Source organism: Amblyomma maculatum, chromosome 5, assembly GCF_055883805.1.
Source record: "Amblyomma maculatum isolate TAMU_Amacu chromosome 5, ASM5588380v1, whole genome shotgun sequence".
NCBI classification, from domain to species: Eukaryota; Metazoa; Arthropoda; class Arachnida; order Ixodida; family Ixodidae; genus Amblyomma; species Amblyomma maculatum.
Window position 1 is genome coordinate 30,308,350 of NC_139348.1, and position 15,048 is coordinate 30,323,397.

At 45.3% G+C, this 15,048-nt stretch overlaps 2 protein-coding genes across 4 annotated transcripts in view; one reads left to right on the forward strand and one right to left on the reverse strand.

Moving 5' to 3' along the window:
• Positions 1 to 413: 413 nt before the first annotated feature.
• On the forward strand, positions 414 to 14,986 carry LOC146187943 (2-oxoglutarate and iron-dependent oxygenase domain-containing protein 3-like). Of its 2 annotated transcripts, none has more exons than XM_084603573.1 (7): positions 414 to 1,095; positions 2,039 to 2,114; positions 2,495 to 2,602; positions 2,724 to 2,780; positions 7,818 to 7,971; positions 8,415 to 8,541; positions 14,032 to 14,986. In XM_084603573.1, exons 1-7 carry the CDS (start codon positions 810 to 812, stop codon positions 14,154 to 14,156), a joined length of 933 nt encoding a protein of 310 aa, XP_084459699.1. In that variant the 5' UTR covers positions 414 to 809; the 3' UTR covers positions 14,157 to 14,986. The 2 variants fall into 2 exon arrangements, with proteins under 2 accessions (XP_084459699.1, XP_084459698.1); XM_084603572.1 differs by lacking the exon at positions 14,032 to 14,986 and adding an exon at positions 9,403 to 10,502 and having other exon boundaries at positions 437 to 1,095.
• Positions 11,147 to 15,048, reverse strand: part of Hrs (Hepatocyte growth factor regulated tyrosine kinase substrate) — a 39,671-nt gene continuing 35,769 nt past the window's right edge. For both annotated transcript variants that reach the window (XM_084603571.1, XM_084603570.1), the window contains exon 15: positions 11,147 to 12,475. In XM_084603571.1, the coding sequence (XP_084459697.1) occupies positions 12,318 to 12,475 (158 nt within the window). In that variant the 3' untranslated portion in view covers positions 11,147 to 12,317. The remainder of the gene's footprint in view (positions 12,476 to 15,048) is intronic.

The following is a 15,048-nucleotide window of genomic DNA, read 5'->3' on the forward strand; positions in this document are numbered from 1 at the left end:
CCAAGAAGGTGCCAAAGATCATATAATGTGCTTGAAACTTGAAAACATTGTATGGAAATTTCCTGCAGTTGTGTTATCTGCAGCAGTTTTTAAAACTTTTGTTCGAACCTTTATTCATTTTTGACGCAGTGAGCAAAAATTGTGCTGGCCACAATGAAAATTTGATGATGGCGACCAACCAGTGGGAAGCTCGTTTCCCTGCCCAGCTTTCCCTCTAGAGTCTTTGTATTAACTCTATGATTGCAAGGTCAATGTGGATTGTGGATTGGACACCACACAACCTCTATTCATTTATTTGACCACACCTTTTATCCGTCATAAAAGTTTTATGCCCTGAAGCAATAAACATTGCAAAACAAAAAAACTGCCTTGTTTGGAAAGTTTGTGGCTAGCAAATACATGCTAGCCAGCACTAAAAGTAGCCAGTGGTAGTCAAAGCAGTTGCTATAGCAATTCTCACGCCTGTTTTATTGGTAATATGGCCGCTGCGTGATGCCACCCTTATTGCAACTTATTGCGCTCCGGCCTCCCCGCAGTTATCCCCTTTCAAAATTCTTGAGATTGGCTAGCGTTCTTTTTTTGTTTGCATGAATTCGCTACGTGTACTGTTGATGAAATTTATAAGGGGCAAGACTTCGGGCGACATTCAAGACGCAGTTCCATGTGACTTAAGCGCCGGATACCGAATCGGTCACACAGCTGTGCGGATTGCTCGCTCTGAACGTATTGTTTGGCGATGAGCCACTCTGGCTTCAGCGAAAGCATATCCTTCGCCCTTTGACGACAGCGGAGTGCGTTTTGAAGCAGTAATGGCGCTCAGGAAACGTGGCGATTCGAGAAAACCCACGGTCGAGGCGGCTTCGTCGGACACCGGCTCCACCCCGTCCACATCGTCTGCTGCGCCCGTGTTTCCTGCTCGGCGGATCGTCGTGCGAGTCGCCGTGTCCGTGGCGTTGCTGGCAGCCCTCTACATTCCAGCAAGGTGGAAATCTGAGACGGTCACGGTGTTCGCGTCTCGAAGCGAAGTCTTTCCGATCAAGTCTGAAACGGTGGAGTGCTCCGACGACTACGTCAAAGACCGCCGCCTCTTTAAAGGTACGTTTTTGAAGGCTTTCTGTTGGCTTTGGTGAGATCAAGGAAAGGTACCGCGAGCAGACAAGTCGGACAGTAAATTCATGACAAGTTGCAACAGCATAATTTCAACCCACCGTGTTTTCGAAGCTTTTTCTGGTTCTTTGCCCGAGTTATTAAAGTGAAATATATACTATATCAGCATCTATCCCATTCAACCGAGGTGTCATATATATCGCAGTTATCCACGCCTGTTAATGGCCTTCATTATATCTCTGTCCACATTTATCATTGGTATATCCAGGAAATTGGCTAGTATTTCATTGTTTCATTGTGCGTAATGTATACGTTCTCGTTTCTAAGTTATCTGTCAATATGCCAAGCAGATGTCTTACAACTTTGTGCGCCTTTGCGAACTACTGCCTCTACCATTTGTAGAGTATATCTTTATTTTAGATAGAAAGCGTGCAGAGAAATTACCTAAGTTATACTGACATTCCTAGCCGAAATCAAAACGAAGAAATGCATGAGCATGTGCATGTAGTGCAAAGAGAGCGTAGCCGATGGCCTCTAAAGAGTAACCAATTGGATTCCATATGAAGGAAAGCTTAGCATGCAGAAAATTAGGTGGGCAGATGAGGTTAACAAGTTCTCAAGGGTCAAGCGGATGCAGGTAACACAGGATCGAGTTAATTGGAGGAAAATGGGAGAGGCTTTCGCCCTGCACTTGGTGTATTCCGGCTGATGATGATGAGCGTTTATTTTCAATTTGTTTATTTACTTTTCTAGAAAAAATAAAAACCAGGGCTAAAAACTGCATTGAATATCTTATATTTAAATTTGCATTTTATAAGTGTGTGATCGGCAAAAACTCGAAAAGGACATTATGTTATGCCACTCACAACCATTGCTGACCCTATTGTAATTATATGGTTATACTGTGTTCTTTTAATTTTTCATCACTTAGACTGTGCACCCCTAAAGTGTGGAAGAGTGGTGTCTGGCAGTGTAGTCACAACCGAAGAGAGCAGTGCATTATTGAGGTGAGTAAGTTTTTCGGTTCAGTTCAGCATTACGCCCTAAGACCATGTTCTTCCTAAGGTTGTGCTGATATTTTGTGTGCACACAATGTCATGGACAGGGTTTTAAGGTTGCACAAGTTTGTGCCTTCAGGCACAGTTGTGAAATATTTTTCCTGATATTTTGCAGTAGCGAGCCATAGTTATGCTGCAAGCCTACAAATCAGTAAAATTTTTTGTAATTGGATTTCCTACTAGTAGACGAGCTGAGAATTAATAACTATCGGTTATGTTATGTAGCCGTAGTGTATACGCATGATGCCACAAATAATTTGCATTGAAACTTCACTGCTGTCTAAAATGGACAACTCTTTCACTTCTTTTTCTTTCTGCCTGCCTTCCAGCCTAGCAAAAAGGGGCCTGGCACTGAGCCGTTCTGATGGCGGAGCATCAATTTTGGACCTTCATTCTGGATCTATTTCTCTTGGGGAGAAGTTTGTCAATGTCTACAAGCAAGTTCATTTCTTTGCTTTGCCTCCGAGTAGTAAGCTGATTGATTCTCCAGAATGATCACATATTGTATTGGTGTTCAATTTCGTTATTTCAACATGCTTTATATGTTTTTGTGCACAGGCTTCTTGAAAGAAAAGGCACTACACTATTCTCTGACCAAGACTTGAAAGTCTACAAGTGAGTTCATCCTCAGTCTGTTTATACAAACCTAGTTCTCACTTGTTAGAGTTCATACCATAATACATTTAAATGGGCTGCTCTGTTGAAGTGGGTTTGAACTACTTATAACTTTGACATGTTGCAGTTAGTCATGACGCACCTTGCTGGCTGCTACTTTTAAACTTAAGTGATATGGTTCATTTTAGCCCTCTGCCCTCAGTTCTTGAACAGCTACAAGAAACTGACATATATTGCAATATTGTCGCTAGTTGTGACGTGTATATGTGAGGTACACAGACTAAATTTTGGTTGTGTATTTTGTCTTTGGAATGATGTGCAGTACATTACTGAACATGAACAGGCATGCGAATTGTGTAGAAGAGCAGTAATAATTTATAACTTAATATTTATTAGTTTGAGTTTCAGTTTCAATCGTTGAACTGCAACTATGACATCACTTAAAGGCCCACTGTCCACCCTCCGATCGAAAATATTTTCTTCCCCGGTGACTGTGAGACTTCGCCCCTGGAACGCAAGGCCGCAAAATGTTTTTGAAAAGAGTAACTAATAACGCAGTTACAGCCACCTCAATCACCCGATTCTATCCTGCCTCTCTCCTTCCGTTCCCTCGCAAAGGTTTTTCACTCTCCTGCCTGAGGTCGTCTAGCCTCCGCAATACAAATTCCCCTTCCTCCTCCGCGTTTGGCGGGAGGCGGGGCGTGGCTCTCCGCGAGCGCGAAAAAAAAAAAAAAACGGTCGAGGGAGCGCGCGCCGCTGGATTCAGTCTGGCCGTGGCGAGGGAAAAGCGCGCTGCGAGCGGTAGACACCCATCCTTCTCCCGTCAGTCAGCTAGACGGACCAATGGACGTCGTTCCCGATACGTACGTCGTTATCGGGGCCCGTCGGGCCAGCGCAGGGAGCGGTGAAGCTGGCTTCTCAAAGGAGAGCATGAGGGAGCTTTGAATTGTATTTTCGATGCTTTGCGGCGCGCGTGTCGCTGTAGAATTTTGCACAGACTATCTCCGGTACCTGATCGAAACACTGGGCTCCTTTGCTTAAAAGGTCCTTCCCTGGACAGTGGCCCTTTAAGAGTTAGCGTCTCTCATAGCTTGAGTCGCGTCGTAATTTTAAACCCTATTAACCTGAAACAACATAATCTGAGACATAAAATAACTGTATCATGGTCACTACTTTGTTCATTTAATTTTGCACCACTTGCTCTGCAAGTCTGTATAAAAGATAAAATCACACACATATAAAAAAATCTGAATAAGCAGTGGCAATATAGCAGTTTTCTTTCTTTTTTTTTTCAAAACTCACATGACCAAAACTTGTCTGTGATGTCACAGTGATTGTTCAGCAGCTGAGAAGGTGGCAGAGCCATCTTGCAGATGGCAGGCTTGCAGTCTGACCGCCTCAGAGATAAAGAAGAGGTGGCAGGAATACAAAGAAGAACTGTACAAGAAGGACCCGAATGTGCAAACGGGACGGTTGTGATTACTGATCTCGAGCCGGGCATCCTGAAGAGTGAAGTTGAATGGGCCTTAGCCAGCCTTGCTAAGAACAAAGCTAGCGGAATTGATGGCATTCCAGCTGAGTTGCTTCAAAACCTCAACCATGACGCTGTTAACATTCTGCATACATTATGTCAGAAGATTTGGACAACTCTCAGTGGCCACAGGATTGGAGGAGGTCAGTTTACATCCGCATTCCAAAGAAAGGCAGTGCCAAAGATTGTTTCAACTACCGCATGATCGCGCTTATTTCGCATGCTAGCAAGGTGATGTTGAAATTCCTCCAAGGAAGGCTGCAGCAGTATGTGGATCGGAAGCTTCCGGACGTGCAAGCTGAGTTTCGCAAGGGCAGAGGAACTAGAGATCAAATTGCGAACCTTCGCTGGATCATGGAAAAAGCAAGAGAGTTCCAGAAACCCATCTACTTCTGCTTTGTTGATTATGCGAAAGCGTTTGACTGCGTAGATCACAGCAGATTGTGGCAAGCTCTCCAAGAGATGGGAGTTCCAATTCACCTCATCTGTCTCCTCAGGAAACTGTATGAAGGACAAGAGGCCACAGTCAGAACTGGGCATGGTCTTACTGATTGGTTTCCGATTGAGAAAGGAGTGAGGCAAGGCTGCATACTGTCGCCCTGCCTATTTAACCTATATGCAGAGTGCATCATGAGGAAGGCCGGTCTGGACGAGTCTTCAGCTAGAGTGAAGATTGCTGGAAAACGTATCAACAACCTTAGATATGCGGATGATACCACTTTAATGGCAGAAAGTGAAGTGGAACTCAAGAGACTTTTGATGCGCGTACAAGAGAGTGAGAAGTTTGGGCTTAAACTGAACATTAAAAAGACAAAGATCATGGCGTCTTGCCCTATCAAGTCCTGGAGCATCAATGAACAAAAAGTGGAAGCTGTGACAGATTTTCTCTTCTTGGGCTCCAAGATTACCTCGGAAGGAGACTGCAGCCATGAAATTAGGAGACGCCTGCTTCTGGGAAAGAGAGCAATGGTTAGCCTTGACCGCCTAGTAAAGAGCAGAGACATTAGTCTGCCAACCAAGATCTGTATAACTCGTGCGTGCTATGGTCTTTCCAGTTGTGATGTATGGATGCGAGAGTTGGACTGTGAAAAAGGCTGACCGCCGAAGAATTGACGCATTTGAATTGTGGTGCTGGCGAATACTCTTGAGAGTTCCTTGGACTGCCAGAAGATCAAATCAGTCGATATAGTCAACCATAAACCCTGACTGCTCATTGGAGGGTCAAATTCTAAAGTTAAAGCTCAGCTACTTTGGTCATCTGATGAGAAGAGAGGAGTCGCTGGAGAAAGATATGATGTTGGGAAAGGTTGAGGGTCACCGGAAAAGGGGTAGGCAGCGAACACGATTGTTAGATGGCATTCTCGAGGCGCTGCAGATGAAGTTATGTGATGTTAGGAAGATAGTGAGAGACCGGAAAGCGTGGCGTGATATGGTCCATAGGGTCACGAAGAGTCGGACACGACTGAACGACTGAACTTAGCACCCTAGAACTAATGTCCCCCCCTAAATGTAGGGAGAAAATAGTGCTACCTCCACTCCTGACGAATATGCATCCGGAGCATAATACCGAGAGGAAGAATAAGAGAGCCGAAGCGCTAACAAAATGCTTCGGAAAAATGGATCCTGAAGAGGTTGCCTACGTGGACGCAGCTAGTGAGAAGTCTGGCGCGGCGGTGAGCAGTCAACGGACTAGGAGCCCCCAAGTCGGCAGCCACTATTCGCAGCAACAGCATAGAGACGGCCGAAGAAGTTGCTATAGTGCTCTCGCTTGCATTGGAATGGAAGCAAAATTTGTAGTCGGCGATAGTAAAACTGCTATCGGGAATTTCATGAAAGGCAGAATCTCGCCAGAAGCGGCGAGGATCCTGGCCGGCAAAGAGTTGACCCCCAAAGTCAACCTAATATGGATCCCAGCGCACGTGTCGGTTCCTGGCATTCACGACGCAAGCTGGAAATTTCGTTAACCCAGTATTGGCTTTTCACATACTACCGGGGGACAGGAAAATGATCTTTGTAAAGCATGTGGGGAGAAGGGTACTCTCGACCACATTATATGGGAATGCGTTGACTCTACTGGAGTCTAAGAAAATATCAATAGCAGAGAGAGCTGGGAAGCCGTGCTGCGGAGCGAAGACCCCGCTCGGCAGCAACAAGCCGTCCGCCTGAGGGCCGGGGCCGCAAAGAGACAAAATCTCTGTTAGCCTTTAGATGCGGAGGCTCCAGCCCCCATTCCCTAGGCCTGCGTGCCGGGGGTGGGGAATAAGGGGTCTCTATTTAAGGTGGACAGTAAAAGTTGTCATCCATCCATCCATCAGCAGCTGAAACCGAAACTGCACAAGGGAGAAAATTCAATTAGAGATTATTCACCTAATAAAAGTGATTTTCATGATTCATGAACACTGTTGCAAAGATGTGCATCATGTAGTACTTTGGTGCCCCTCAGGTCAGTTCAGTCGTTCAGTCGTGTCCGACACTTCGTGACCCTATGGACCATATCACGCCACGCTTTCCGGTCTCTCACTATCTTCCTAACATCACATAACTTCATCTGCAGCGCCTCGAGAATGCCATCTAACAATCGCGTTCACTGCCTACCCCTTCTCCGGTGACCCTCAACCTTTCCCAACATCATATCTTTCTCCAGCGACTCCTTTCTTCTCATCAGATGACCAAAGTAGCTGAGCTTTAACTTTAGAATTTGACCCTCCAATGAGCAGTCAGGGTTTATGGTCGACACTATCGACTGATTTGATCTTCTGGCCGTCCAAGGAACTCTCAAGATTCTCCGCCAGCACCACAATTCAAATGCGTCAATTCTTCGGCGGTCAGCCTTCTTCACAGTCCAACTCTCGCATCCATACATCACAACTGGAAATACCATAGCGCGAGTTATATGGATCTTGGTCGGCAGACTAATGTCTCTGCTCTTTACTAGGCGGTCAAGGCTAGCCATGGCTCTCTTTCCCAGAAGTAGGCGTCTCCTAATTTCATGGCTGCAGTCTCATTTCGGGGTTATCTTGGAGCCCAAGAAGAGAAAATCTGTCACAGCTTCCACTTTCTGTCCCTTGATGCTCCAGGTGTCCCTACTTCTTTAAAAACATCTGTTGTATGTATGAGGCAGATGTGCAACAAAATATCATGCTTTTGCTAACTGCTTTTTTTTGTCTGCCATTTTTTACAGTCACAACCATGTGTGATGGCCTGTCATGTCTTGCAGAAATGCACACATGACAGCCTAAAGGTCCATTGTCAAAGAGTACTTGGGACAGCTTTGGAAGTGACTGGCTGACTGTTCTGCAATGATGTTTCTATGGCAGTTCTTGGGAGCAAAACATTACTCTTGGTCTCAGTTGCTTGAGCCTTGGAGCTGTTGCAACATTGCAGGAGGCTCACCATGGCCCTGATGACTGTGTGCTGGCCTACCTACTTTTCACGCGTTGTATATTCACAGTCTAGTGTCGACTACCATTGGGCTTTTATTTGTATTTTTACTTTGCACATCGCAGGCAGGTCAAGGACAAAATTCGAAGCCTCATCGGGTTCCAGTTTGGTGTGAAACCAGAGTCCCTGCATTTGACGCATCCAACCTTCTTCTCTGAAATGACAGCTCGGCCAGCTATCACTGTGCACGACGAATACTGGCACGTCCACGTTGATAAGGTAAACTCATGTGTGATATAATCTCTATTCTTTGTTTGTATCTACATTTAAAGGAGACAGAAGTGGTGTGGATGATACTAGTATTACAATGTGACTGCACGAGAAGCTGCTCAGCAGGCATTCAAGGTGCCCTCCAAGATTTGAATGCCATCACTCTCAGAGAGCAGCTTTGCAGTGGAGGGCATGCTGCTAATTCATTAATTTCCACTGGTTTGCTTCACCTTACTTCACAATGGAAGACTAACAAACGAGGGGAAAAAGGAGGAGTTGGGGTTCATTCTTTATTTTTTGTTTTTCAGTTCGACCTTGTTTTACTATTGTTATGATAGGTATTAATATGGGACACTCAAGTGCACCCGATTGTTTCGAACACAAAATTCCTGCCGCCACATGGTGCATAGGCAACTGACTTCATACATCTGTCCACTGTTGTCTTCTGGCAGGAGCAGTATGGATCATTCCACTATACCTCGCTGCTGTACTTGACGGACTATGGAACGGACTTTGGTGGAGGCCGTCTGTTTTTTGTGGATAGCGTCAGGGGTAATGCTACTGTGGAACCTAGGAGCGGTGAGTAACTGTAGCTTCATTTTTGGTGTGCATTTTAATGCTTTTATCAGAAGCATCAAGCCTTCTGCGGCCTGCACTGAACGATTAGCAGTATATTATGTAATGGTGTTTACTTGGTGCCTCTGGTAGTCCAAATGGCCCATCTTCTTCCATCACTGAACCTTTGGGGGGAATGCCCCTGAATTGTGACATTATTATCAGTCAGCAGTTGCACTTCACAGTGGCAGCACTTGTTAAAGAGCTTCGGTAGGTCTAAATAAAACTGAAGCTCTCCTCTTCATAGCCCATGTGTTGCTTCAGGATACCTCATGGACACCTTTATGCCGCTTCTTCAAGTTGTGCCATTGAAAAACTGGCATGTGGTGGTGTAGTATAGCGATGCCAGGATGGCAAAATTATTACCTTGCTGCTGTGGAGTCCTTTATAGGGCTTTTGTTATCATAACTCATAAATTATAGAATACTCTATCAGTATTGTGACGATCTCTGACTTACTGTCATTAATAATGGCAACCCTTTCCACGACCTCTTTCGTGGTCACTGCCGTGCTCTGTCTGCCATGGTGGTGCAGTAGTTAGGGTGGTTGAATGCTGTCTGCCCAAGAATGTGGGATCGAATTCAGGCTGCAGCGGCTGCTTTGTGATGGAAGCAAAAAGCAAGGTGCCCGTGTGCTGTGCAATGCCAGTGCACGTTAAAGAACCCCAGGTAGTCAAAATTTCCGGAGACCACCACTATGCTGTCTCTCATAGCCAGAGTCGCTTCAAGCAGTTGTGTGCACTTGTTTACAACAGTAGATCTTGGTGTTCTTACTATTCCTGAATCAAAGCACACACCTCACACCTGCCCTGTGCACTTCTCTCAGGTCGTGTCCTGGCCTTCACATCTGGTTCGGAAAACCCACACTTTGTGGAGAAAGTGGACAGGGGCGTACGCTATGCACTGACTGTATCATTTTCCTGTGACCCGTCGAAAGCCATTCTGGACCCGGGCAGACCGAAACAGAGTGCCTGAAGTGCACCTAGCCGCAAATGTGACACGGTGTGCTACCAGGACAATGCCGGTGCACATGGGACAAGAATGTGCGGCCAGCTTTTTCACGGCAACATTCCATGGTGTCTGGCATTTGTGCTAGCTGTTCTAGCGATGTAAATAATGGCTGGTTTTAGTGCTGCTACTGCCTAAACCGTTGGCTGACAGTCCTGCACAGGCGGCTTGCTGTGGTGCTCAGGGTTGCAACTAGTACCATGTGGTACCAAATTGTGATGCACTTTATATGAATATATTCAATTGTTAACATGCTGGTTGTGTAGGAAAGAAACGTGGTATAGTACCTGCTGGTGAGACGCTAAAGTCATGGCCAAAGAGCTTCCGAGGTGTTTGGCCTGCCTGCAGATGGCACCAGTTTATCGAGCTGAAAAATGCTGGAGTTCACTGCTATGCATCTATACGCATAATTTATTCAGAATACACTATGTTCTGGTAACTTTTATGTCTTAATAAGCATGGCGGCGCACACCTCCGAATGTGATCTCTGTGCAAAATCCAAGTCATTGGAGTAGTTTGCGATGTGCAAGCCTTTATATTTGATGACACTAGTGCTGCTTACCAGAGGAGATGAAATGAAGTGCTTTTCTTTATCTGTCCACGACCAGTGAGGCCCGATGGCTCGCTTATCTGGAAGGGGATGAAGCCGTTTGTTGCTTCACAACACACTTTGTTTTAAAGCAATGGGTGCATTGTTCTGCTGACCTCAGTCTGCATTAGGGACTGTGCCACATTTCTTTTGTTACAAGCCTTTACTGGACTTTAGAACATCTGTTGAAACTTTCAGCATTTTGTCCTCAGTTGGTTTTATTACTACAAGTTGCAATAACGATCAAGCAAAATTGCATGCATACTCTGTTTACTGAAATTTAAGTAGTACATTTTACATTAATAAAAGCATTTTTTACTTGTTCTTAACTGGTCTGTAGAACAACTGCATGCACATAACTTTTGTCACAAAAATATTTTTCTAACTGGCAAGTACAGTATTACCAACCAGTGCATAGTATAGGTGGTCTGCCCGGAATGGTTTTTTCTTTGCCTACATTTTTGTTGTAAGGTGCAGTTACAGGTGTTTGGCTGTCAGCTCTATGTACCCGTGATAGTTCAGAGGTAACCTTAAGTTCATGAGCACAAATCAGTGGTAAGATGTGATAAGCATCCGTTAATGAAATTTTGAAACTCCCTGCTCAGAATTCAACATCCTAATCTTTACTCTTCCTGTATAAGAGCTAGCAAATAATCACATTTGTGAAACCTGTAGAAAATTATGAATCACTTTTCAAAAATTATTTAAAACAATTTAAATAGTGGGGTGTTTGTACCAAATCAACACACGACTGATGGATGCTGTGTGGAGAGCTTCGAATTTAGACAACCTGGGATTTGTTACTAATGTGCATTTATATTGCACAGCCGAGTGCCAGAGCTACTGAGCTACCAGGGCATGTGTGTATGTCTGTCACAATGTGTTCCTAACAGCCCACATGCAGCTTTAGGAGGTAAAGACATTCTAACACGCCTTGTTGACGTGCTACCAAGAGCAAGTAGAACCACAAGGATTATCATAAGGAAAAGCCTTTATTTTACGAGTTATATCAATATACACAGCAGAAATAAAGCAGCTCCGATATACGTACCTATATACTTACAAAATTTGCCATTGCACTATTTAATTGTTCTGTTTCTGCACATTCAAGGAGCATCAATGACATTTGAGTAACTATACATGATTCAGGGAGACGGTCATATGAACACGTGTGCTTGGAAAACAAAGCACTTTTATTTTTTGGGGGGCATGAAATCAACTAGTTAGAGATGCTGTGCTTGCAAAGAGGCAACCGACTCCTGTGCTTAATGGCCAGATTGTTTTCTTTTCAAATTTCCACAGCAAGACAGCATTTTAGTTCTACGTCGAACTATGAAGGCAGTGTTAACAAGCCAGCAGTATACAATTTAATGATGTGCAAGGCTTTAACATCTGCTGTATTGTGCACACAGAGATTCGACTGTGAGCAGTAAGTGTTAGAGGGCACTGAAGAAATTAAAAAAAGATTCCCGTTTTTTTTTCAAACTTTCTATATGAAATACATGATGTGCCAACACAAAATTTAAGAGCTTCAGTATTAAAAGCATCTGAAAGCCAAGTGGGAGCAGCGACAGGTGCACCCTATTCTTGTCAGTTAAAAATAAGACGTTGAGTGCTTAAGTGCCAACAGCTTTGCATGCTGTCGTGAGCGGTTTTTCAAAGCACTCGAGTCTAGCATTCTGCAAGATGGTGGAACATCCACTGAAACGCTGCTAAAGCCTCCAGGCAGTCCGTCTGCGAGGTTAAATATGCAACCAGCAAAACTACACGTTACGGGTGACTTGGAGCACTGCTGCATAACCGTGGCATGAAGTCTGCATGGCACTATAACCGCAGAGCCTCGATTTCCTTCTCCAAAATATAAACTTCCAAAAAATTAAGGTTTTCTGATCCACGCCCACAGCTCTATTTCCTCTTTTATCACTGAAGACTGCTGGCAACGACCACTTTGCTGAAGAAAGACAGAAGAGCATCAATTCTCAGTTAAGCAATGAGAAATACATGCACAAACAAACGTCCTACAATGCTCGGACTGTACAACTGCACATGGGACTTGCTAACGAAGTCTGTCTCTTGCCACAATGTGCAAAGCTTTCTCTCGATCAAAAGCAGTTAAGACTGAAGTGCCCACTGACTGTCTGCGCTCAGTCAAAGCTTATAAGGGCAGCCTCCTGCACTGGCGGAGCAGCGGTGTTGGACTCTGTTGATGGACTGCTGGTCGGTGGACGATGGTGCTGTGGTGGGGAGGCCGGGTTCTCTTGGGCTGGCATGCCGTGCATCATGGGCATGCCCATCGGCATAGCTGGAAAGTGGCAAAGGATCGTTTGCACCAAATGTAATGTGCACAGCACTAGCAGTGCAAAATGCATGAGCTATTGAAGACTGCAATTTTCAAAGAAGATATTCACTGTATTACTATTAACCTCAATCTAACAAGCTTGGTTGGTTTGGTTTGTAGAGTTTAATGTCCCAAAGAGACTCAGGCTATGAGAGACTAGTCAATATTGTTAGCTACATCAAATTCTATATATCGAATGCAATTCGCCATTAAATTGAACTCCCAGCGCCAAGCAGTGCTTGCTCAGACTGCAGACAGCAGGCTGTGCCGTAGTACACAAATGACTGGTGGTGGTGGTGCGGTCAGTGGTTGTGTGACTGTTAACACAGTGTTCTTATTCCACATTCACCAACAGCACTGCGGAAGATGCAGCTGCATTGATGGCTGTTAGCTTGGTGGTCAGCATGAGTCGGTGCCTTTCGAACCCAGCTACAGTACCAAGGAAGCAGCAGCGAGGTGCATTCATGTCAGATGTCACAGAGCCAGTGAAAACGACAATAACTTTTATTCTGACGCACTGCTTTCAACACCACACAGTTGTGATGCGGAAAAGCCAGCCTTGCTGGTGCTTGGTCTGCTGTGTGAAAAGGTAGTTGCAGACAGTCGCCGACCGATATTTCGGACGGCCAATTTTCCGGACCTGCCTGAAAATCCAGACCTTGCCATGGCACCGCCACACACTCCTTAGAGTCAATGTATAACATCGACCAAAATACCAGACGTTTGAAATCCGTCTCGTTCGATTTTCCAGACTTTTTCTTTCGATTCGTGACTCAAGAGCTACCGAAAACGCAAACAACACTGGTGCCATTTTGGTTTTCTGGCCGCTGCCATTTTGGTTTTCTGCAACCTCGACCCACGTAACATATCTTCCGCTCATCATGCCATCGGAACCTCGCATACCCGGTATAGCCTCGATAGCAGGCACCGCTTGCTGCACCGTGCCACCAGTGCCAGCTCTGCCGTGCTGCTGTCGTGCACAGTTACCAATCGCCGCAATCACCATTCATGTGTGGCGTGTTGTGCTGTACGACATCCCTGGATGCGTAATTCAGTCTCCTCAACGGTTGGGTCCTGCAACTTTTCTCCTCACTGATTGCCTCTCGGCAGGTTAAACGGTGATAGTTACCGAAAGGTGTCTCTGAATGCAACCTAAAGGTAACATACACTCACTGAAGGCAGGAAATGAATACGGTGAAGGTAATTGATTAGTGTTATCATTGTCATGCCATCACCTCGTGGCTCTGTTCACGGCTGGTTTTGCGGCTATTACAAAATAAAAACACTACATATTGTAACCTAAAGGAGAACACTCCCCAGGAATGAGCATGGCAGCTTATTTTAATGTTGCGGTAAAAAATAGACGAAAAATATTGCTATTACAGGTTTTGAACAGATGTTTTATTCGCTTAGTGCTCAGGTAAGTAGTGTCAATCCATTGCGCCACTGAAGCAACGAGTGCAGCAAGCTTTAAACCTGCTATTATTCCTTTTTACAATATTTCCGCTATCTATTGGCAGGTGACGCTGCTCAGAGGTCCCTACCGTTGAGGGAACGGAATCACGCTCCATGGACCAAGGCGTTATCCAGACACTCAAGCACCTCAATCTGTCACGCATGCTCAGTCGCATGGTCTTATGCGTGAACAGCGGCAAAACCTACAGTGTCGACTTGTCTGCACTCTGCATGCTTTCCGATGCATAGAAGGCAGTGACCGAGGAGACACTGCGGAACTGCTTTCGCCACGCTGGTTTCGCCACCAGAGGTTAAGTGCCGTCGTCATCCGATGATAGCGTCAGTGAATCCCATCAGCAGTCTTCATCTGCTGACCTCATCGAGCACTCTCCTGCCTGCTTTTTCCTACCTTGGCATTGAAGTCACCCATTAGTACAGTATACTACGTCTTTACTTTTCGCATTGCCGATTCTACATCTTCGTAGAAGCTTTCAACTGCCTGGTCATCATAACTACCTTGTTTATACCGCTTATTAAGCCTAATTGTGAAGCCTGCCAGCCTCTCATAAATACTATAGAGTACATCTATATTATCCGCTATATACTTATTGACAAGGAGACCTACTCCTAGTTGTCGCCTGTCCGGTAAACCTCGATAACACAGTACATGCCTCGTTCGGCCTCCTGACCTTACTAAGCCCAATGACATCCCATTTCATACCCTCTAGTTCTGCTAACAGCACTGCTAAACTAGCTTCACTAGCTAGGGTTCTAGCGTTAAACGTTGCCAGGGTCAGTTTCCAATTGCCTGCCAGCCTCTCATAAATACTATTGCCACCTGGTGTCTCCATGTTCTTGCTACACCTGGAAGAAGAGGACACTGAAGTTGACTCGCGTGCTGTGCGCCGAACGTTTTGCCTGCTGGTACGGCTTCGTCTTGTCGTCTGTTACGTCTAGCCCTGTTGTCCGTGACATATTTTGGTGTCGGCGCAGGGTATCGATCCCAGTATATGTCCCGCACTCCTCCGCATACCCAGGATTCAGGTCCTGTGCCAATTGACACGCCTGTTCACCGTGCTAGC